Source organism: Microchirus variegatus, assembly GCF_963457635.1.
Source record: "Microchirus variegatus genome assembly, chromosome: 17".
NCBI classification, from domain to species: Eukaryota; Metazoa; Chordata; class Actinopteri; order Pleuronectiformes; family Soleidae; genus Microchirus; species Microchirus variegatus.
The window spans coordinates 1,274,009-1,298,818 of record NC_139818.1 but is presented as its reverse complement, the minus strand read 5'-3'; the positions used below and the strand labels follow the sequence as shown (position 1 = coordinate 1,298,818).

Here is a 24,810-nt window from a genome sequence, read left to right as displayed (position 1 = left end):
CTACGTCTGCGTATAGCGGATAATCTCGCTCAGGTCGTAGCCCGTCACCGCAAACGCCGAACCGTCGGCGTCGCAGAACTTGGCGCCACATATCTGTGTGTCCGTCACACACTCGTTGTGCAGGTGAGAAATCTGAGAGAACACAAGGACAAAGTCATTGAGAATACGAGGGGAAAAACATGAATTAAGTGTTGATTTTGGGCTTGTGTTAAATATTCAAAGCACTGACCTCCACAGTGTTTGTCTCTGGAGTCATATTCAGGTGCCACACTCTGACCAGAGAGTCCTCAGCAGCAGAGAGGAGCTGGAACACAAAGACACTTTCAACATTCTTCTCTAATGAGCACTGCACAGGTTATTAGGAACATCTCTAATCATGGTCGCAGCTGAATGCACTCAGGCATGAAGACAACCTGCTGAAGTTCAAACTGAATAAAGAAGAAAGATGATTTCAGCGAATGTTGGAGCATCGTCGGTGCCAGACGGGTTTGTCTGAGTATTTCAGAAATGACTGATGTGCTGGGATTTTAACAAACAGCAGAGAAACAAAGGTCTGAACAACAGAGGGAATTATTTAATTTCACATTTTTCAGCAAATGCTTTGCTGAGGCCACAGGTCAGAGGAAAATGGTGTGTGAAATTATAGAAAAGTTCTGTGTAGTTGTCCAGAAAACTATCTCTGAATTACCTGCAACTAACGATTATTTTCGTAATTGATTAATCTGTCGATTATTTTCTCGATTAATCGATGAATCGTTTGGTTCAGAAAATGTCAGCAAATGTTAAAAAACGTTGATCAGTGTTTGTCAAAGCTGGAAATTACGATGTTTTTGAACGTCTTGTTTTGTCCACAAACCAAAATAATTCAGTTTTTTATGATTTCTTTGTTTATGTGGAGCAAAGACTAAGAAAATATTCACATTTAAGAAGCTGTAACAATCAGAAATCTTGTTTTAATCATGAAAAAAGCTTCAAACTGATTATCGATTATCAAAATAGTTGGCGATTAATTTAGTAATCGATTAATAATCGATTACTAATTAATCATTCATCGTTTCAGCTCTACTCTGAATACAGAAGTACAGCAGCAGTAAACCACTGTAGATGCCACTATAATATAATCATTTCTTTCTTTATCCATTAGTTTCATTAAAACCTCACCAGTCCAGAATGAGGAGCGATGTCCAGTGAGTAAATCCAGCGAGCATGGGCGTTGACCTCAGCGTGCAGAATCCCTGTCACTGCCTCGTACAGACGTATCTGACCTGAGCCGTAAGCTGCCACCACTGTGCCTTTCCACAGTTTGACCGATGAGCAGCTCATGCTGAGAGAGAATCATCGAGCATCGCAGAACAAACGGAAGAGAACACAGACATTAGATTAGAGCAAGGACAGGAAAATAAACGAGAGCGGAAACAAAGAGGGGGAAACAGTGAGTATACGAGGTTAAATGGAGTTTCACGATAAATCAGCATGAGTTGTGTGTCACTTTACTTTAGTTTAAAGTCATAACATTCATTTCTTACTCAAAGCCATGGATCTTGTTGAGCAGCTGAAACTCCTCCCCAGACTTCCATATGCACAGGTTTCCTCCATCGTCTGCACTGACCAGGTCAGCTATGCACTCCTGAAGAGACAAGTGTCATTCATCATGACATTAGATGTTGCATTGTTGTTCTGGTGCATTAACAAACACAATAAAAACAGACAGTACAATATTAAATATATAAAAGTAACAGGTACTTTATATACCTGACTACCAGAGCACTCTGCAGCCATGTCAGTGATGGACTCCTTGTGCTCTTCCAGGACCTCAGACAGAGTGATGTTACTGCCTTTACTGGGAACATCAAACACCAGGATCGATCCAGACGACACACCTACACACAAATACACGAGCACATGGTCCGACTGTAGTCTTCTTTCTTTCTTCTATTGTCAGTATATTCACAGTAACAAAGAACTTACCCACACAGATGTAATTGTCCCAAACTGCTGAGATCCCTCGAGCAAACACAGCCTGAGCTGAGACACAAAGAAGTTATTGGGATTACTATTATTAAACTCTGGATTTATCATTTCAAAATCAAACAGCATCGAAGAGTCAAGAGAAAGATCTCGTTTATGTGCACAACTGCACTGATGCTTGTGATGATATGATCATGGAGAGGTAGATTTTTCTGTTTTGGTGGGTTTTACCTGTCTGTGTCTCCGGAGTGTCCAGTGCATGCCAGTACACCATGATGGAGCCGTCAGATTCATACATCTGAAACAGTGGATTCACGTTAAAGTCAATTTTGTTTAATTCCACCATTTATCACAAATAACAACAGAAAAGTAAACACACAGATAAACGTACCTGGATGCCTTTCTGAGAGGTGACCACCAGCAGCTCACGAGAGGGCAGCACACAAAACGCAGCCTGTTACAAAAATCATAATAAGTTTATTTTATATATCTGTCTATACAGTCAAATGATAAGTGCAAAGAAAATGTTCAAACTTTTACATGCAGCACATATTTATGTTGGGTTAGTTGTTAATCCAGAGTTTTACATTCATTCCAAAGCGCTCACGATGTGTATTTGTGTCTCAGCTCAGACAAGAAGAAAAAAATCCATATCCAATATGTAATCAATATTTAGCCTGGTGATATTAAATCGCCTTTTGTAGACATTGTGCAGTATTGTGCATATACTGTCTTTTTACAAAAGTGCAATACAAACATATAATATCCCATGCTCAATCTCTGTCTATAATGTAAATGTCTAGTCCATAATGTATATATTCTGGGATTGTGAATTATGTACACTATACATTCTATTCCATTTAACTCTATTTAACTGTTTTTATATAGCCTGTGTTAAAATCTTTGTATATTGTACATTTCTTGTTAATGCATGTTATTATTTATTACCCTTATCTTTAGTGTCTTGCTGCTGTATTTCCCCACTGCAGGACGAATAAAGGACTCTCTTATCTTGATGTTTTTTAGCATATACATTTTTACTGATAGATTTACTGAGGATTAGGATGAAAAACTAGTGTGCATTTGTGTGTGTTGTTTCTCTGTGTGTGTCAGCAGCTGTGTGTACTTCTATATTCAGTAAATACACAGACACACACACACCTGCATGATGAGCGACGTGCTCGTGGCCACATTGGGCTCCTTGGACTGCAGCTGACGGTGACTGTAGTTCAGTCCGTCCCAGGACGCGCTCACCATGTTGACCACGTTAGCATGGACCACGGTGAAGTAGGTGAGCCGCCGCGGGCCGATGCGCAGCACTCCCAGGTTGTTGTAGAGCGACGACGCGCTGTTTTTGATCTGGATGCTCTTTTCTTTGTGATACATCGAGACGCGTGTTGTCATTTGTTCAAATAAGCAGAGCCGAGTTGTTAGCGATCAGCAATAAACACAGTGTGTTTGAGGCGAGTTAGCTCTTTAAAGCTTAGCTTAGGCAAGATTAAGCTAAACACTTTGTAGGCTAACTTTAGCTGTGTTAGCGGGAGGCTAACGGCACAGTAACAATCATACGCGCTCTGACTTCCGGTCTGTGTATTTGCTCCACTGATGCTGTCGTGTTCGATTATTATAACACGTTTAAACGGTAACGGAAACCAAACACTTTAGCTAGCTATACCGTTAGCAACAGGAGCAAATCTCCGCGTCCTCCGCAGCCATAGAGACAGCGTATGACGTCACACGTCTGCGTGCTCGGTCGCCTGGCAACCGTGGACGACTCCAAATAACAAGCGTACGGTAAGGTTCGAGACTTGATTTAAACTTGATTTAAGGTTGTTTTAACATTATACGCTAAAAACAACAACAACACGGTAATGTTGTGGCTTTGTGTTTAACATTAATTTACAATAATAACACAAAAACTAGTGTCACGACAGGGAAATTAGTAGCTACAGCAGCACAGATTGTGGGGACAAGGCAGCATTAAATAGATGCATGCATTGTAAATACAGATATTAAAATATGAAGTTATGAAGACATTATAAAGGTGCATTATGTAAGAAATCTAAAGCAACTGGCCATAAAATCCTCCTGATATGTCACAGAGACTCAACAAAAAAACTGTTTCACTAACAACAACTGTACAGCCAAAATATTTGCATAAAAAAATATATTTTGCAGACTGCAAATCATGTTTACGTTTTGAAATCATGTTTTGTCATGTGGCGCCACCTACCGCCGTCTACCTATCATTGCAGTCAGTAGAGCCTCAGCCGCCTAGCAACCAGTTACGTCTGAAAATGAAACCTTAAAGACCTCCTTATTTTTAATTTGAGTGTAGTAACTGTTTTGTGCCACATTCTTACATATTGCAACTTTAAATAATACTATACACATATAATCTTATATATTCATCTTATAAGAAATGTTCTTCTCAATCAGTATGTGTGTATTAAGTCTTAAGTTTTAAATAATTGAAAGCACTCAGAGAAAATCTCTGCAAAGGCCGTTCAATATCTAACAATGCAACAACAATCTAAATATTGTATAATTTCTTCCTTCTTCATGCTGTTGACAAACAAAAAAGAATACATAATAATCCATGTCAGAGTGAATTGGTGTGAAGTCAGTGTCCATGTTCTTGTCTTCAGGTAACCTCATCTGCCTTTGATTGCACATAGATCAAAGACAACGGTGTCACTCAGCGTTCACACTTTTGCGTTTTCACATTTCCTGGTCAGTTGGTTTATGCCAACGTAAAGGCTGCGTTTTTGTGTTTTTTAGTTTGTTTTTAAAAACTGTTTCTATGACAGCGTCTGAGGAAAGATGCCTCGCTCAAGTCGTCAAGCGAGCAAGGAAAGCGAGCCTTCGGCGCAAGACCCGGATTTTATTGTTCCCGGTCGTTTAACGAAGAGCCAATGGATAAAGGCGTTAAGACAAGAAGAAACAGACGACATAGTGGGCGAGATTATGGACGATCTGCTGAACAAGGTCATGGAAGGCTGTTTGAAGGCACACGTTAAAGTCCAGGTAAAGATCTTCATCTGCATGCTTTTTGTTTTGACTTCAATAATCAGTAATGTAATTAACGTCGCTTGTCTTTGCTCCGAAGCTCGTACCGTATTGTACGTCTTGGGCCGAAAGCTACTTCACGCACATTTTAGAGCAACAAATCATGTGCCCAGATGAAGGTGACAAACCCGAGGACACGCCTAAACCTGAAGACACGGAGCCTTTCCCAGCTCCGTGCGATCCCTGGGCTCAAGGGAGTATTCCTGTTGTCAGCGCGACTCCCCAAACTTACCTCATTGTTTCACAACAGGTAAGCTGCTCTCGACTTGTCTCGTCTGGATGTCCTGAGGTTGTTTGTGTCAGTATTTGTAAGATATCTGTGTTCATGTCTGACAGGAAGCTGAAGGTGTTCAGGTCCCAGCACAAGAAACAGAAACGACAGTCAACCATCAATGCAACGGCAAGGGCCAAACAAACCTTTCTCCAAAGCGACCTGATAAGGAAACCACTCCTAAGAAGCCTGGCAGCGACAAACACTCTAATGGTATAAGTCCTCGTCCTCCACCAACGACCAACCAGAGGAAAAAGCCGACAGGAAGTTTAGTTCCCAAACCTGTTCAAGGGAAATTGCTGCCGGTTTTGTCCCATTCAGTACGGGAAAAGGAAGCGGAAGTAGAAAATAAAAACAGAATATATTTAGTTAGACCTAAGGTTGCGAACCATAACTTCACAAAAGCCATTCCCAGGAAGACAAATGGACTTTCCAAACTAGAATCAAAGTTTACCAAGCCCAAAACGCTGCCACCGTTAACCAGCTCCAAGGATTAACCTGCAGAGTTTCAAAGTAGAAATGAAACACGCATCTTTCTGAAGAGTTGAAGAAGCCTCTTGAGTTGAGAGGTGGAACTTCTTCAACAAAACACGGACACTCTCGAAGACACACGGTGTGAGTGTGAGGGTGAAAGCTGCTTCATCTCTGTATGTTGGTCCTGCAGTGGACCAGCGACCTGGACAGGATGGACCCTGACTTTCACTGTATTTCAGCTAGGATCGGCTCAAGCTCCTCCCACGACCCTAAAGTGGAGGATAAAGCAGTAGAAAATGTGTCGAGGAATGGACTGAGAACCTTTGCAGACTTGTTCCTACACATTTATGAAGACACTGTTTTACCTCTAGAGTCTGAACATGGTCAGGAGGAGACGCAGAGAGCTGGACACAATGGTTTTATTTGAGGACATTTCTCTGAAGGATCACCTGACAGTGGAAAAGAACCTTCAGAGAAGAAGAAGTGTGCCACTGTTTTCACGTGACCAGAGATCGACGACCTCAGGTCCCACCATTGATTCAGTCCAAGAACATTACTGAGAAAAGTGAGCTATCATTATAAAGGAATGATCATACTGTAAGAAATAACACTTTATGACTGCAGCCATTTATGAAATTATGCTGCTTTTGTGAGACATAATGGCCAGTAAACTAATTTAAAGTATGGTTTTATAAAATGAATGGTTAAAACCTGAAGTTTCTCTAACATAGTGAAAGCCAATATTGATTCAGTTCAATTCAAATAACTTTATTTATATGTTAGAAACGCTATTTGGTAACAATGTCAGCTTTCAATAGATTATTTTTTAACTAATAAAAACTAAATACAGCTTTCCAACGGATGCAGATGGCAATATAAAAACAAATACATGTCAATTATATTATATTTCTATAATTGCTCTCACTTCTAGACATGAACACTGAATTATTTGTTGTCATAAAGAACTGTAAAAACTCTAATCATCAGTCATCATCGGGGAAAATGGAAAAATAAAAAAGAAGACAAAAAAAATGACAAGGATTCATTTATTTATTTGGTTGCTGCTCACTACCTTTTCATCATTATTATTACAATTTTAGAACACAGTGATTGCATTATATTCTTATATATACCCTTTAATCTAAAATCAACTGATTCACATAGTAAAACGGTAAAAATCGTTATTTTCATAAAAAGAAGACTTAAATAATGATCTTCTTGCCCGGATCAATATGGCGGCGAAGTTGACGTATCGTTGCGAAGGGCCCGGAGACCGGAGCAGCATGGCGTCTACGGTGCTCCTGCAACCTATCTTGCTAAACCTGACGTCACACCCAACAAGCCGCGCAGCCAATCAGAGCTCACCACAGCCCCTCGTGCTCCAATCAGACACATATTTTGCCTGGTAACATGTTTGAGTGACCCTCTGCACATGTGAGAGGCGAAGCAGCGAGAGCGGTGTTTATCGATAACTTTTCACGTCTCTGAGATTATCATCGTTCTGTCAGCGGAACAGATGAAGAAGAAGCAGCCGGCGACAGAAGACGAAGAAGAGGTGAGTTACGTGACGATTATCGGGACTTTAGCTGCTAGGCTAACTACCGTGTAGCATACCGTACACGTATGCGCTGCTTTTTTACTTCCACGCTTTGGAACACGTTACACCAACAAACTTCCCCTGTTGTTATTTCCTAACTTTATCGTGACTTCATTCTTGCTAACACAGATTAGCAAATGCAGTAAAAACGGCAAAGAACACACGTAACTGTTACAGCGCTTTAACTGTATTGAGGAGGCGACCCAAAGTAGTTCATCATGATTATTATTCATTAGTAATGTAGTCTTAATAGTTTTATTTAAATGCTATCTGTTCACTTCTGTAGCTGCATTTTAGTAAGTAAGTTATATTTATTTATTAAGCACTGAGGCAGACATGTACAGTATGAACAATAACATCACCCAGAAGACAACAAGACCAGGACATTGCATATATTGTATAGCACTAGATGGAAGGTTAGGTTAAAAGATGGCTTTGAGTTTAAATGAATGAGGTCAGTGATAAAAGACAGGCCGTTAAAACCGTTTAACTGCTGGACCATCTGCATGGTATCACCTAGGTGTCAGGGACCTCACACCTCTGAAGTTTGCAAATGTCCTCAATGATATTCCCTGTTGTCCTTTTCCAGAAGATGATTCCCTCAAATGCCTCTCAGGAGGAGGACAGCGACGCTCCTGTTAAAGCCAAGCGGAGCAAACCCGACAGTGATGAGAAGGAGGTGACGTATCACCCGGTGAAGATGTCCCGCAGTGACCTGTACAGACCTCCCTCTGCAGAGGAGCTGAACCAGCTGAAGGAGGCAGAGAGCTTGTTTCACTGCAGTCTGCTGAAAATGCAGGTGAGGCCTGATTGTTACATGGGTTTTTGAACTGAGATTCCATCCGTCCACCCACTCCCTCTCAACTCTCTTAACTGCCCTTCGATTGGTCAAAACTACTAGCGATGCTACGGATTTAATTGTAAATTGTAAATGGTAAACTTTCACTCGCCCACTTAATATCTGTCATCAATAACAGATGGAGGAGCTGCTCAAAGAGGTTGCCCTCAGTGAGCACAGGAAACTGCAAATCGATTCCTTTGTTCAGACGCTCACCAAACTGCTCCAGATGGTGCCAGATTCTCCAATGGTGGAGGTTTGTAGCACTATGACTCAGAAAACACGGTGACTTCATTAATCTCTGCACAAATAACCATTGTTTACTTCACTATCTGTGTATTCAGGTGAATGACTCGTCTTGGCTGTCTGATGCAGTTAAGATTCCGTTTCTGCTGGTGCCCAAAACAACAAAGGGCAAGTTCCACATGGCACCTCCTGCTTCTGTGGATCTGATCGGCAGTTACCCTCTGGGCACCTGCACCAAACCACGCGTCATGGTGGACCTGGCTGTCACTATCCCAGCTGTAAGTCTTAAAGACACTGTTTGAAACCTTGAGAACATCACACTGAATTTAGTCTTAGATTCTAAGAGACACTGGCGTCTTCCGTCTGCTCGTTCTTTGTGTTTTTAGGACGTCCTCCAGCCGAAGGACTTCTTGAATCAGAGGTATCCAAGAAAAAGGGCTCTCTACCTCGCCGGCCTGGCCCAGCATCTCACATCCTGCGATGACATCGGACCAATGCGTTTTTCCTGTCTCCATGGGAATCGACTGCGACCCGTTCTGCTGTTGACTCCTCCAGGTATTTACTTATTTATACTGCCTTTCAGCTCTAACTCATTGTATCATCATGTGCATATTGAGCAGTTATGTTTTTACTTATGTTTTCATCAGTTTGTGATTGTGTTGTTTTTGTTCCTTTAAGACTCTTCCAGCTTCACCGTGCGTCTTCATGCCTGTCCTCCTCCTGGCTTCTTCAAGCCCAATCGTTTCCATCCCCAGAGGAATAACATCCGCACAGATTGGTACACTGGATTACAGACATCCCAGTCTGGTAAGGCTAACTCTTATTCGGTATAATCCATCACCATTATCTTTAGCAGCAGCTGCTGTGTTGAAAATATCTCTTCAATCAAAGCATTTTCCTTGTCTTTGTTTTCTTTTCTTGTTTCTTCTAGCAGAGACCAGTGAACCTCCCACTCCACATTACAACAGCTCTGTTTTGGGGGATCTGCTGCCCAGGGCTCACCTGCTATTTCTTTCTGCCGTCAGCTCCCAGTGTTCAGCTTTCCCTGAAGGAGTGTCTTTGCTCAAAGTCTGGCTGCGGCAGAGAGAGCTTGACCAGGTAAGGTTGTATTTAGTGGAGATGCACGCACACAGCATAGTAATGAAAAAATAAATCCACTTACAGAACATCTTTTGAGACTTTGGCCATCGTCCAGACAAAGCTCCTGAATGTGACTGCTTGTTTTGCCTCAATGCATCGAGCAGCTTTGTGTAAATCTGGTACCTGGTATCTGGATAATTGTCTTAGTTTTGATTTGAATCAATTATTCAGTGAGGCTACAGCAGCTTCACAGTCATCTCAGTAGCTCCCAGAGTTTGGTTGCATGGTAACATCAGGAGTTTGACCCCCAAGCATCTTGTTTTAAAAAACACATTGCAGGCATTTTTCACATGTTTTTGGACCCTGCTTGTATCTACTCTGATAACGCTTGTTTACCTATTATTACACAGAGCTTTAATTCTCCTTGTTGATTATTTTATTGACCTCTGTTTTGACCTCTCGTTGTCTCACAGGGCACTGGTTGCTTTAATGGCTTCCTGGCTTCAATGCTGTTGGCCTATCTGCTGACCACACACAGAGTCAGTAACACCATGACCGCCTATCAGCTGCTGCGCAACAGCTTGAACTTTCTGGGTAAGAGTTTAAAATGTCAGATCTGTCAGACAGAGTATATGACATTCATTTGAACTGTGTTGAATTCCTTGAAACTTACTTACACTTTTAACCTTTTAACCCCCAGCCTCCACAGACCTGACAGTGAATGGTATCAGCTTAGCCAAAGATTCTGACTCTACAGCTGTGAGTGATGGAGCAGGAATTTAAAAATATGAACCTTGTATTTTAATTGATTCTTTATATTGTGATGAGCATGTTTCTGTTGTCCCTGCAGCCGTCTCTTGCAGAGTTCCACACTGGTTTCCAGGTGGTCTTCGTGGATCCGTCTGGACACCTCAACCTGTGTGCCGACATGACCACGTGTACCTACAAACACGTATGCAAATGATGTGTTAAAACGTCGTTATTTTTCCCTCTGTGTTAATCAACAGTTGTTAATCATTTTTTTCATGAAAACATCTTCTCAGGTGCAGCACGAGGCATCTGTGTCCATGCAGTTCTGGGACGATCCTACAGTGGACGGTTTCCACAGCCTCCTCATGACCCCCAAACCCATGATCAGGACAAGTGACCATGTATTCCAGTATGACTCTTATTATCACCTAAGGGGTCCTGTTCACATGCAACATATAAAGCTCCTCAAATGCAACAGATGCTAATTACATGCAAACCATCTTGTGCTCGACATAAGCTGTTGTTTCTCTCTCATCTTCCACTCAGGTTATGTGAGCTGGTCAAGCTTCAGTCCACCTGTAAGAAAGCCAATCTCCTCAATGAGCTGATGGACCAGAGTGGAAACTATGTAGATGCCGCGCTCCCGTTTATACTGTCGCTGATTCAACAAGGACTGGGTCAAAGGATTAGCCTTCTTACCCACTCCCTCTCTCCTGACCCTGAGGTGGGACACTGTCTCACTAACAGTACTTGCTTCATCTCTTTTAGACGGCGCTGAAATATATTATTATAAGTGGCTAAAACTTGATTCCATTTGTATTTTGATCACAGTGGTCTATGGGGAGTGAAGCTCCCAAACACAAAGCCCAGCCTCCGCTCTCCTTTGGTCTGCTGTTGAAGCCGGAGCTGGCAGCATCTGTGCTGGAGCGAGGCCCAGCTGCCGACAGTCCCAAGGTATCCTCACCTGCCCCGTGATAATATTCACTGATTAATTATGTTTTTTTTTATGTTGTCATCTTAATAACGAAGATTGTAATACGTGAACACAATAAGCATTTTTAAAAATTGAACTTGCTTTTCTTTAATAAAAGACCAGTTATCTCCTGTGAAGTACAGATTAAAGCTGTAAATTAACACAAGAAACAAAACCCAGCCTAATCTAATAAGAGCTGTTTTCAAAGAGTTAAATGCTTAAAAGTAACACGTTCTTTTCTCCTTTAGGGTTAAGGTTTTTCTTACTGTTGTGTTGACTCCTTTCACTCCAGCTAAATCTTTTTAAGAACTGCTCAGCATCCTGTTTTTAGTGTTTAGTGTTGCCATAAATATTTGTAATACTTAGTAATCTAAACAAGACAAGACTTACATAATATTCCGTTCAGTCGTGTACTTGCATTAGCCAAAACCTTTCCCATGCTCTTTAAAGCACAAAAATTCGTATTTCTATTCAAAATACAGCTTCTTTGGTCCCCATCGTCTGCTTTGTCCGTCTGAGTCAGGAAGGAAATATTCAGTACTTGTAGTTGACCAGTGTGTTATCTTTTATTTGTTATTTTTTTGTTGTGTATGTGTGTTATTAATGAGTCACGACTCATCGTTCTCCCACTGAAGCTCTTCCCATAAATAGTTAATGCACAGCGGAACCAACTCAGACAAGTGTTTTGTTATTGTTCCCATACTGTACGTTTAAGGTCACATATCGACCTTTTGTTGAGTTGCTCCACTCTGTCATTTTTCTGTTATCGTGCTTGTGCAAACGAGTCGTTGATAACGAACACCGGCTGGTTTGTTCTGCTTAGGCTGCCGAGTTCCGTGAGCTGTGGGGTTCCCGCTCTGAGCTGCGTCGCTTCCAGGACGGCGCCATCACGGAGGCGGTGCTGTGGGACGGCGAGAGCATGTGCCAAAAACGACTGGTCCCCAAACAGATCATCGCACACCTGCTGCAGCTGTACGTACTTTCATATGTTGGCACATCACACTGAGACACAACAGTCATCACATTAATACTGATAGTGATACAGGGTTTTTGTCGAGTTAATACTAGCCGTGTTAATAAATACAGACGATCAGATGTCATGTTTTACAGATGATTCCATGATCTGTAGATGAGTGTAATGACGTCTACTCGACATGTGATGGTAGCTACAAGAATGAGTGCACTTTTAAAACACTGTTGAACAATGACCGATTGAGTTAGACATTCCTGTTGACAAAGATCATCATGTCCACGTGCTCTGGGTTCACTCTCGTGCGCATCGTTGCAAACGCTTGTCCAGCCTCGGACAACAAAGACGGCCTCGACACTCCGGGTACACACAGATAGTGTCGGGCCAGAGTGGCCAGTTTGGGGAATCGTGCTCCGTTGACCTTCCACCAGTCAAGAGGGTTGATGTCCAGTGATGGAGCGATGTCCCTCAGGTAGTAATCCACCTGAGCCTCAGAGTCTGTGGCGTACGACGAGCTGTAGTTGTCTCCGAGGAGAAGCATCATCGTGTTTTTGGTGTCGCTCCTCATTTGCGAGGGCATGGCCACCTGGCTGATGTCCGGTGTGACCAGCGTCTCGTGTTGTTCGTCCTTGGTGCCCACGATAGTCGCGATCACGTCTAACTTTGAAACCAGTTCGTGCAGCTTCACCTTCGCCGCCAACCTCCCCGTGGGCGTGAGGAAGCTGAGGTGTTTGTGACGAGGGTCCAGCATCGAGGCGATTAGCGCCGGTTTGGACGACAGGTCATGAGAGTCCACCTGAAAACAGTCAAATCAGCATCATGAGAGCTTTGTATGTGAAGAGGATGAAGATTGTTCTTTCACTGAGGCTACGTCCACACATGCACTACACTAACGCAGGGCAATGGTACCACATCACTTCCTGATTGGTTCTCGTGAGCTATGACTTGGCAAACTTAACTTCCAGTTTCACTAAAGCCCAATTTATACTCCTGCGTAAAGTGCACAAAATATTTTGTAAGTGTCCGTCACTCCATCAAGGGACAACGGAGACGACGAGGGCTGTGATTGGTCCTCAGGACAGGCCGAGATAACGCTGCTCTGTGCCGTCCACAGAGGCGGAGCTGATCACCGCCGACAATGTTGTTGCCAAACTGTAAATACGTCATATCTTAACACAACAGCACATGTTTAGACTCTAAATGGCCAATTTCTCGCTTCCAAAGATCTTAAAACTGCGTTCCCGGACAGAAAAATATTTATTTCACGTGAGAAACGGCCACTGTTTCAATATTATTCAGCTGCAACAACAACAGTCTTTCTCTCTCGGACGCCATTGCTCACTGTAGCCAGAAGCACAACAACCTTGCGTATCGACCCCTACTGATCGGGCGGGAAATTGCAGTGCGTATCCGGCACCATGACGGAGAACTATGAAGGCTGGAGGGGTCTCCGTGGTTACACAGTGGAATAACGCATTACGCAGTCGGAGAAGTATAATGTGGCCTTTAGTCGCAATACAGAAATCCTTGATTTGACGTTTTGACACCATTGGTGTTTCTCAAAAGTCGTATTTTCTGAAACTAAGGAATCGGCCCATTGTGGAATTTATAAAAGACGTCTTTTCTTCGGACACATGCATGCAGATTATTTCTGCTTTGGAGCTGAAATGCTTGTTGAGCTGCAGATTGTTTTAATTTGAAAAGTACTATGGATGTAGCCTTAGTAACTGCTGTCTTTATTAAGTGATTACGAAATTAATCTTCAACTATTTTCTCTGATTTTTCAGCTCCGTAAATGTGAATATTTTCCAGTTTCTTTGCTCCATATAACAAAGAAATCATTAAATCAAGCGCTGGTGGGTTCATGGTGTAAATTAATCAGTTGTGTAAATAATCATTAGTTGCAGCTGTAGTTTGAACTCGAGCACAGTGTGACGCTCATCCCTACCTCCATGTATCGTTTAAGAGACATCTGAACTTTGATCTTGAACTCGGACACTTGTTCGATGTCGTTCTCTCTTGGTACCAGGTGAGTCTGAATGAGGCTGAACGTGATGGGGTAGATGTTTGAAATGGACACCTCCGTCTCGGCGGAGATGACCGTCGTAGCCCACTTCAGCGTCGCCAGCACGGGCGTGAAGTTCTCGATGATTTGCCAGCAGTCGTCTTCGATCTCCAGGGTCTGGGCTTCCTGTTTGTTGGTGACGGTGCGGTCGGAGAGCACGGCCTTTATGGCCCACCTCTGCTCGAGTAAGCGCTCGAACATGTCACAGATGGTGTCCCACCTGGCTTTGCTGGACTGGATGAGTTTGTGCTGTGGCAGACACATCTGGACCTGTTTCTGCTCCAGCGCCTGACTCGGCAGTATGTTGTGACTGAAGTGCTTGGCCAGTTTCCCCGCCGCGACGATGATGCGGACCAGGTACTCGCTCAGGCCGTCGCTGACCGCACGCTGCAGCGTCGTGGCAAAGCAGGTGGCGTAGTCCCATGTGACCCAGGCGTGGCCCGAGACGACGTCCTGCGTGTCGTTGTGAACGCACGCCGTCACTTTCCCCGTGATGCCCCACGTCCTCGCGGTACCCATAAGCCTCTGCGTGATGCCGTCCGCGGTGGGTTGACCGTCGGTGGAGAGCTTGTGCGTCTGCAGCACGGCCGACCTGCCCTGCCAGTCGTCCGTGATGAACGAGCAGGACACGGTGATGTAGCGTTGGAACGGCAGCGCGGTCCAGAACTCGGCGGTGAGAGCCACCTTCTCCACTCGGCTCAGCTGCACCACCAGCTCCTCCACCTTCTCGTGGAAGTGGCCTTCGATGAGGCGCGTGATGTCGCCCGCAGAAGGCATTTTGTAGTTGTGCACCGTGAACGCGAGGAGCTCTCGGAAGCCTTCGCCGTTGACCACGCTGATGGGAAGCATGTCCTTCTCCACCATCCTGGAGATGAGCTCCGTCACCTCGGCGTGCGTTGCCATGGACACGCCGTCGTTGGGCATGGTGTCCGGGTGCTTGTTCTTGATGTGGTATATCATGCTGGTGGTGCTGCTCCTGTACTTGAGCTTGGAGTCGCACAGCGTGCAGTGGACCTCGTCGTCCACTTTGATGAAGATGTCCCACACGGAGCTGCGCTTCAGGCGCTTCCGCTCGCCGTAGTCGCGCTCGTGCGAGTTGCCCGTGACGCTGACGCTGGGAGACAGAACGGAAACCTGCATGATGTCAGCGTGCGCGGAGCTCTCCTCCTCCGGGCACTGCGCGGCGCACACCAGCGGCTTCTCGTCCTCGTCCGGCGGCGACGCGGACGGATGGTGCCGGCTCATGTGGTGCATCATGGAGCTGGTGGCTCCGCCGCAGTACTTGAGCATGGCCTCACATTTCATGCAGCGGACGAAGTTGCCCACTTGTTCGAAACAGTCCCACACGGAGCTGCGTCTCCTCCCCGCGCGCTTCATGTCTCCCGTCCTCTCTCTGTTTTTACGCTAGCAAGCTAGCTAATGCTAGCGCTGAGTGTCACCGGAAAATGTTTTTTTTTTGCAATATAATGACAATAAATAAAGAACCGTGCGACCTTTGTCACTTCAGATGATGTGGTGACGGTGATGTGGGTGCAGGTGTGGGTTTTTTTGAAGCATCGCTTCTTTTAAATAATAAATAAACGCATCATGTATTTATTGTCCATCAGACATGCAGATGTCCCCGAGTCCTGTATGCGCTATATGGGGGCGATGGTGGATGACGTCATCAAAACGGGAAATGAGGTAAACCCACGTTGGTGTATTTTTTTTTTTCTTAAATTCACAGTAAAGCTACTTAAATTTAACATAATGTATTTTCCTTAAGAGGAACAACATTTTTGATATTGTTTGGCTTTACCATATTTTATATTAACACATTAATATATATATATATATACATATATGTGCATGTGTGTGTTTGTGTGTGTATGTATGTATATATGTATGTGTATATATCTATATATATGTATGTGTATATATCTATATATATATATGTGTATATATCTATATATATATGTATGTGTATATGTGTATATATACATATGTATATATATGTGTATATATACATATGTATATATATGTGTATATATACATATGTTTGTGTATATGTGTATTACATATATGCATGTATGTATGTATATATGCATATGTGTGTATAGATGTGTGTATATATTTGTATATATATATGTGTATATACACATACATATATATATATATATATATATATGTGTGTGTGTGTAGTGTATATATGTTTGAGGATTTATTAAGAACATCAAGTCTTAAATTCTCTTGTGAAGGATTCATGCACATTGTTTGGGGCTTTTTTGTTTTATTTTTTATACACATATACTTTTAATTTCTTTTTTCACATTTTTATACTGTATTTCGTTTGTGAACTATTCTCTAGTCATCCAAAACTTACTAACAGACACCACTATTGAGGAATACAGATCTGCTATTGTGTATGTTTGTCATAGATATAAAAACATAAAATCTATTTTTCACTATTATCATGATAGGATTATTTGGGTACAGTGAACTTTGCCCAAAAACAAACCCTGTGCACACACTGTTTTGATTATCTGTTAATGTCTTGTGTGTTTCGGTCCTCAGGTGCCGAGTACAGGAGAGGAGGAGAGTCTGCGAGTGGTTCAGTCGTACGATGACCTGAGTAGGAAACTGTGGCAGCTGGAAGGTCTTCCCCTCTCCATCACAGCAGTGCAAGGAGCTCACCCTGCTCTCAGATACACACAGGTAAAGGAAACCTCTTTGTTTTAAGGATTAGTATTTTTAGCAGCTCCATTTTAATCCTAATTTGTTGTTTTAATGTATTGATATTTGTGATTATTCTATAAGTAGTTAATTTGTTTTTTTGGCTGTGCCCTGCAGGTTTTTCCGCCTCAACCACTGAAGCTGGATTATTCCTTCTTTGAGAGAGAAAAGGTTTCCAGGTCATTGTTGCCAAAGGAAGGCAAACCGTGTCCTGCTTATGTCACACCTGTCACAGGTTAGTGCCTCAATCAATGTCTCTGTCAAAAGACAACGGAAGGCAGAAATACCAATAAAATATGTTGATAACTACGTTTAAATATTACATACAAGAGTTTAATCCCTGATTCTGTGAGTCTTGTTGCTGAGGTGCCATGTTGTGGTCATCTAGACTAGAAAAGCACTGTATAGATGAACCATTATGAAGAGTTATCTTCACTATTTTCCCCATTCATTACAGTGATTTGTCACATGGAGGGCAGTGGGAAGTGGCCTCACGACCGCGTCGCCATCCGTCACATCCGAGCAGCGTTCCACATCAGTCTGGCAGAGCTGCTGAAGAAGCACCATGATTATACGTGCAGGCCCTGTGCCACACACCTGGATGTTTGGAAGGTGGGTTTGTGTACGTGTTTCACATTGTCAGGAAACTTTGCTCTACAGTATTGTTTATTTAAATTATCTTTTGTTTGCTCCTCGTCTGCGTCTAGGACGGCCTGCTGTTCCGCATCCAGGTGGCTTATCATCGGGAGCCTCAGGTGCTGAGGGAGAGCATGAACGAGGCCGGACTTCTGATCGTGAGGGACAACGAAGAGGCTCAGGCTCTGGAGACGCTCACCATCCACAAGCCTCTGCTCACAAGCACATTACACGGGTAACACTGATTAAAATATGGTTTTATCCATTTGTGTCAGGACTTCTGTAGCCGACTTTGCTCGACCTCTTTACACGGCTCTATTTTAATGTCTCAGGTGATTCTTGGTATAAAAGCTTTGAGAATCTTTCAAACAACACATTCATCAAATACCTTTATCTTCTTCTATGACTAACATATGCTTTAGTTTGATCTCATCTCAACTGGGCACATGGGACTCAAGAATGCGCAATGTAGTTTTCAACCTAACATTCTTTTTTTTATCTCTCTGTAAATCCATGCTGTTCTGGTTTAGTCCATTTTTCCATACGCTGAGTGAACACAGATTCTCAGAGCTTATAAATCTCACGTATGTGTGAGCATGCAGTGAAATCTTCAGCTTTTACTGACTCTTCTTTCATGTTTTATTGTCATCTCTATGCCAGCATGTGTCCACCTTTTTGTTTTTTTTATAAATTCTGGAGCTTTTATTGAAGATTCACATCGGACAAATGTACAGAACATCACACAATAATACTCTCTATGCATCATATTTATAAATAAAAGAAAAAGACGAGAACAAATACAAGTTGTAATCCCCCCCCAACACACAAAATCACCCAGAGAATAATAATAGAAAAAAAGGCCACTGAGGAATCAATTTTATATTGCATGTGCAAGTTTCTACATTCTTTCCTTTTTATTTTATTTATTTTATATTATATTATATAGTTGAGCCATTTTTCCCAGCCCATATGAAACTCTTCTTCTTTTAAATGTAGTCTGTAAGTGAGTTTCCCCATGATTTTATTATTATATATAATATAATATATATTATATATATATATATATATATATGTATATATATATATATACATATATATATATATATATAATTAGTCCTTTCTTTCATACATTTTGACCTGTTTTTGTGTCTTCAGGCTGCAGCAGCAGCACCCGAGTTTCGGTGCCGTTTGTCGTCTGGCCAAACGTTGGCTCGGCGCTCAGTTCTTCAGTGAAGACGTCACAGAAGACGCGGCCGACCTCCTGGTGGCGTCGCTCTTCCTGCAGCCTGCGCCTTTCACTCCTCCTGGGTTAATATCACTTCTTCTTCTTTCTCAGTCATTTCGGTCAATATTGTGTTCACTTCCCGGTGTTTGTTCAGTCGCTCGTGTTGAGTGAGTTTGTCCTCGTTCCTCCAGCTCCCCTCAGGTGGGCTTCCTGCGCTTCCTTCATCTGCTCTCGTCCTTTGACTGGAGGAACAGCCCACTGGTCGTCAACCTCAACAACCAGCTCACAGGCAAGCGCACACACAAACAAATCCTTCCTGACCTCCTTCTGTTTACGCACACGTGACATACTTTAACTTCCTGCTTGTATGTGTTGCTGAATTGTTGTCCACCTTGTCGTCACGTGTAGCCACGGACTACACAGAAATCAAGAATGACTTCATGGCCTCCAGGGAGTCGCTGCCCGTCATGTTCATAGCTACGCCTAAGGACAAAAAGGTGTCTTTGTGGACCAAGAGAGCACCCAGTGTACAGGTCAGTGGACACACAAACAGAAATATATATATATTTATAAAAGAATTGCAAAAAAAGGTAGTTTTTAACGAACAGAATCACAAACATCGGTGTAGAAAAGAGTTGCATGTTCTTGGCAGAGAGCAGTCGCACAGTTTCCCGATCCTGGAGCCTTTCCTCAGCGCACACAGCTCTCCTGGATCGCACTGTATTGGAACAAGATGACGGATGAATGCTTTGACTGTTCATAAGTGAACAATACAAATGAGTTTCCAAGAAGAGATAAGAAATGCATTTTTCTCCGCACAGATTTCATTACATACACGTCGCATGACTCACCAAAGGCAGGTAGCCATGCTTCTTTCTCAGTGGTTGATATTGATTGTGCTGAAGTTTTTCCAGCACCTCGTGTAAATCACTGATCTGGGAGCGCAGAGATGATGTTTTAGTTTAAAGGTAAATAGCAAACCATAAACACACTTCTTATATTAATAAATACATTCAGGAGTTCCTTAAAAAGCCCTTGGTTTAACTCACCAGTTGCTGTTCGTTGGCGTTCCCTGACGTGGTGAAATAAGGCAGATGTTTGGCTTTGTTTTCCTCTGTTTGGATGCGAGTGAGTCCAGCTGCACACAGAAGTGCACAGAAAACAAACACACAGCAGCTCCCCATGGTGCACGCTTGACCCAGATCAGTTTCCTGCTCTCTCTCTGTGGCTCACCTCACCTCGCTCCCCTACCAACACAACATTAACACTGAACCTCTGCCAGCCAGCGTCCTCCTTTTATAACGCTGGGACTTTGGCAGGAACTTTGTCTCCCTGACGTCATCATGGAGTTAATTTACTTTGTCTAATTACAAACTACAGGATGACTCCTGTTTTATCTTCTTTGGATTAAATCCACACACGTCCACCTTCACTAAGGGAACACTTGATTTCTAGATAATGTGATCACTAGTAACCTCAAAATTATGTTCTCAAATATCAGAATTATTCAGTTTTTATTATTTTCTTTGTTCAATGAAGCAAAGAAATAAGAAACAATTCATATGTTGTACCTACCATAAAAAACAGGCCTGCACAGCTGAATAATCTAGGCCTACATAGATGAACCATTAATTACTAATTAAATCCACTATTTTGATAATGGATGAATCGGTTAGCGTGAGTAAAACAAGCTCTCTTTTTACATATGAATATTTTCTGCTTTCTTTGCTCCATAAAACAAAGAAGTCATTAAAACTGAATCACTTTTGGTTTGTGGACGAAACAAAGACATTTGAGATCATCATCATTTTTGAGGTTTAGGGAACAACAATCGACATATTTTAACATTTTCTAAAAGGTTATGGACCAAACAAATACTCTATTAATCAGTAAAATAATTGCATGTGTCAGTGCATCCGAATGACCACTAGGGGGCAGAGTGTGGTGGAATGAATGTAATGGACACTTGTTCATTCCTTTGTGGATTCACAAAATACTTTGTGTCAGCGAAACACTGACCATGACCACTGAATTCAGCCGGTTTGAAGGAACATTATCTTTAATGGATGAACATGGATTATAATTCCACTCATCTGTCCAAGACCACAGTCCACATTCAAAACAAATGTTCTTGTACTTGGAGGACAGATTATCCACTGAAGGGTCACTTTAACTGTTCATGTACCATTTCTCTCGGATGAATTATATATTTATGTATCTGTATCTAATGATATGAGTTTACATCAGTATAAAGGTGGAGAAAACTATGCTAAGAGACGATCCATCCACGTTCAACACATGCCTTAACCTTTGACCTTTCATTGTGTTATGAATAAATGGAGAAATCCTGCACTTTGAAGTTTTCAGGTTAACGTTTTGTTTTCTTTAGTTAGAAAGATATTGTGATGTATCGCTGTATGATTGTCATGCAGTATACTGACTATCACATAATTGTTGTATCATGATATTATTGGTATCGTGAGTTAACCTGCGATTCTCACTCCTACGATTTCGATTTGAGAAAAGCTATATCTGAACGTCTCGTCTATGAAACGTTTCCCCCTCAAGCAAAAATAAGAAAAGTTAAGGGTGTGTTTTGATCAACAGGGTGGAAATAAGCTGCTCCTTGTTATAATTACTCTGCGTTTAATATGTGTCATCTTATTATTGGCAGTGTTTTTTTGCCTGGATACTATCTCAGGGTGTTAGAAATGGGATTATATTCCCAGTGCTGGATTATATTTGTCTTATTGTCTTTCCTCACTGAGTCGTTTCCTGTCGTGGTCTCAGATGCTGCAGCGTGTGATGATCGTGGCTGCAGAGAGTCTGAAGGTGCTGGAGTCTCAGCTGATGGACGGCAGCCAGATACAAGACGTCAGGGTCAGTACTTCACTCACTCACTCATTCACCTCTTCACTGCGTCGTACTGTAACTCAGATATATTTGTGTTTCTTGTGTAGGTGTTGATGCGTCCTCCTCTGGAAGACTACGACGTGTTGATTCAACTGGACCCAAAACAGGTTCCTCTGCTCAGTCAAGCAGTGGACGCTCCCTCCATCAACTTCAGCAGAGGCACCAGGTCGAGCGGTAAGATCCTGCCTGGAGGAGCTCTGCCCGTCATCGACTATAACCCGGTGTCACTGTACCTCACAGAGCTCAGGGTGAGTCTGACATAATGATCGTCATGATGTTCAGGCTGCATGGATTTATGTTGATTTTATGGCTGTGGAATTAGCAAAAAAAATGTTCAGGGAGTGAGTTCTTCTGCCCCTGTTTTTCCAAGAAAACGTTCACGTTCCATATCTGGCAGTAATTCAACTGCTGAGGAATTATGGTATGTGCTGGTGAAGCTTGGACAGTTGTTCTGCAGAAATCCTGAGATGCTACAGGCGCAAAGCTCTAATTCTCTGCTTTCTGGTATCCATCCATCCATCCATCCATCTTCTAGCACTTCATCCTTCACATGAGGGTCCATAGTTTTTGAGAGGATGGTACAGAAGGTGTTTTCATTTAAAGCAAGAACATCACAGCTGTTGATGTCATAAGAAAACTCTTCTCTTCCCATGAATGCAACCTAAGAATATGTGCACGACCAGTACATCACATGATCCACAGCATTCACAGTTCCAAAATCTCCAGATATTAATCACTACATGTTGATACAGATTTAAAAAGACTATTAGACTTATTGTTTTCCCCTTAGATTAAGGCAACAACAGTCATTAAATTGTGTACGTTTCCAGGAGGCGTTCGGGGACCTCGCTCTCTTCTTCTGCGATCCGTACGGTGGAACGGTGATCGCAGTTTTATGGAAACCAAAGGCGTTCACATCGATGCCTTTCAAGGTGACGGCAGATTTCAGCTCCATCGTTGCCTCGTCGTCTTCCATCCGTTTAATTTCGTTAACGTTAATCTTTAACTTCTTTCCCTTGGTCGCAGACGTCGCAGGTGTCCGCTCGCTGTGCGCAGGTGACTGGAGAAGACGTGAGCATGCTTCCTAACGTGGAGGCCATCCTGGACGACTTCAGGGTCCTGGGGAAGGGTTTGGTGAAGTCGGTGGAGGCCAGGACTGAGAAGTGGTCGTTTTAAAAAAGAGCTGTTAAAGTTTGTGATGTAGCTGTGTTCAATGTTGAATAAATACACGTCTGCTCTCTTCTTTTACATCGCTGTGTGTTACTGTGTTACATTTATACATCACCGTGTTTGTAAATGGTTTAATGTTTAAAAACCTCTGTGACCTCTGACCTCCTGTGAGTGTGATCAGGTCAGTGAGCAGCGACACCTCATCGTGTTCCTGTTGTCTGAGAAACGTCAAAGACTCATTAATGAAAGAAAACCAGGTGAGTTATGTTGGTTTTTATCCATCAACACGGTTTATTTTTACATAAAGATGTTTGTAATTACTCACTTTATTCCAAAGTGCTGCATCAGTCGACCATCAGTCCTTTTCTATCTGAGTTGTTGCTGTTTTCCTGTGTTTTCTGTTGTAGTTAATGTGGTGTTTTAATATACTACATTTCCTACAGCAACAACAAACAGAACAACAGTGTGTTACGGTGTTTTGGTGTAAAACAGCAAACACAGGAGATCTTTATCTGTGAGGGCGCTTTTATTGTTATTCTTATTTTCCTCGTGCAGTGAGATGGTTTGATAGCGTGACTGTCTCCTCCCGTCTGATTCTCTGTGTGGGTCTAAAGTTTCAGCTCAACACTGTGTGTGTGTGTGTGAGATTAGTGTTGAAATCCAATACTGTGATAAGTGAAAGACAATAATACTTAACACTGGACAGATCTCTGCAAACAAACCTTAAGTTTCAGTTATGAACTCATGCAAACACACTCTAAACGTGTGGTTTATCTAGAGTTTACGTTCCATTGCTCTTTATTCCAACTATTTTATTTCACTATTTGTATGAGTATCTCAACGTACCTCGCTCATGTTTCAGAGAACCTGGTTACTTCCTCAACCTAAAGGTCTCTTTATTATTTAAGCGTTTGTTTTGAGCCATGGTTGGATAGCAACCGCATCTCGATGAAGACAAATACTAACGTTTAAGAAGCTGAAAAATCAGAGAATGTATTTTAACTAAGGAGAAAAATCACTCGAACAGATTAATCGTAAATGTTATCTTCCATGTTTACTTGCAAAAATCAAACTTGACGATTAAAACACTCAAACTGTTGCATCAAAACTGCTCGACTTGACTTTGATTTATTGTTCGTGTGACGCTGAATTCCTCTGACACAGACTTTTATTGGCGTCTTTCACATGATGACATGTTTAAGTGTCTCATACCACGTATGTGTGTGTGTTGACAGGAACCAGGATGATCTGATTCAAAGACCACTTTAATTACAGAGGGAAAGTGAAGTGGAAATGTACCAAACCAAAGTCTGCTGGCATTTTCTCGTGTTTGTGTTTGTGACACTTATCAGTTTTCAGGAATACGATGAAGCAAGAGGATGAGACCGAGTTAATGTGGTGCGTTAGTCATCGATCTGTGACATCTGCAGACATCAGGAACTTTCTCTGCCAGGCCACACATGGACTTGTCAGTGTCACCACGTAATAATGAAGTCCTAATGAGTGTCTGAGAGTTCTCGGCTTTATCACAAGATCAAAAAAAGTGCACATTTGGACGAATTGGCTCATAATAATCCTTTAATTTGAGTGTGTGCTTGTTGTGTGAAATGATTTGTGCCAACTCTCTGTGTTTTCCTCAGAAACATCAATCATTCTTCACCTGTTTGGGCCTGATAAAAACAACAGGTGTGAACATGGTTCAGCTGCTCGTCAGCAGAAGTTCTTCAGAAACACAAATGGACCGTGAGAGAAAAAGAACACAGGTCTTATTGTTGAAAGGACAGGAAATGACAGAACTTTGCTTAATATCTGTAAATACCACCATTCTTTCCCCCTTCATTAGCATTTTCTCT

The 24,810-nt window shown here is 42.4% G+C and overlaps 2 protein-coding genes across 2 annotated transcripts; one reads left to right on the top strand and one right to left on the bottom strand.

The window, feature by feature from the left end:
* On the bottom strand, positions 1 to 3,380 carry wdr54 (WD repeat domain 54; the record flags this gene model as incomplete). Its single annotated transcript, XM_083903504.1, has 9 exons — positions 3,130 to 3,380; positions 2,360 to 2,422; positions 2,200 to 2,266; positions 1,969 to 2,025; positions 1,753 to 1,880; positions 1,527 to 1,627; positions 1,162 to 1,324; positions 230 to 304; positions 1 to 132 (listed from the first exon to the last, which is right to left on the bottom strand). Exons 1-9 carry the CDS (start codon positions 3,370 to 3,372, stop codon positions 1 to 3), a joined length of 1,029 nt encoding a protein of 342 aa, XP_083759630.1. The 5' UTR covers positions 3,373 to 3,380.
* A 3,833-nt stretch (positions 3,381 to 7,213) lies between these two features.
* nol6 (nucleolar protein 6 (RNA-associated)) lies at positions 7,214 to 22,990 on the top strand. The gene is made up of 26 exons (XM_083903902.1): positions 7,214 to 7,337; positions 7,969 to 8,178; positions 8,357 to 8,473; positions 8,562 to 8,741; positions 8,850 to 9,018; positions 9,142 to 9,270; positions 9,395 to 9,561; positions 10,017 to 10,137; positions 10,244 to 10,302; positions 10,394 to 10,495; positions 10,587 to 10,702; positions 10,840 to 11,017; positions 11,125 to 11,247; positions 12,090 to 12,238; positions 15,909 to 15,984; positions 16,855 to 16,995; positions 17,131 to 17,248; positions 17,471 to 17,625; positions 17,721 to 17,884; positions 18,805 to 18,957; positions 19,066 to 19,163; positions 19,283 to 19,407; positions 21,665 to 21,754; positions 21,835 to 22,035; positions 22,618 to 22,719; positions 22,814 to 22,990. Exons 1-26 carry the CDS (start codon positions 7,299 to 7,301, stop codon positions 22,961 to 22,963), a joined length of 3,432 nt encoding a protein of 1,143 aa, XP_083760028.1. The 5' UTR covers positions 7,214 to 7,298; the 3' UTR covers positions 22,964 to 22,990.
* Positions 22,991 to 24,810: the final 1,820 nt, after the last annotated feature.

Bases quoted from the DNA above. Each gene is read 5' to 3' on its own strand.
- nol6 (XM_083903902.1), top strand. From the start codon at position 7,299: ATGAAGAAGAAGCAGCCGGCGACAGAAGACGAAGAAGAG. The intron at 15,985-16,854 runs GTAAACCCACGT...TTCGGTCCTCAG, and splicing joins TCATCAAAACGGGAAATGAG to GTGCCGAGTACAGGAGAGGA. The intron at 17,249-17,470 runs GTTAGTGCCTCA...CATTCATTACAG, and splicing joins TTATGTCACACCTGTCACAG to TGATTTGTCACATGGAGGGC.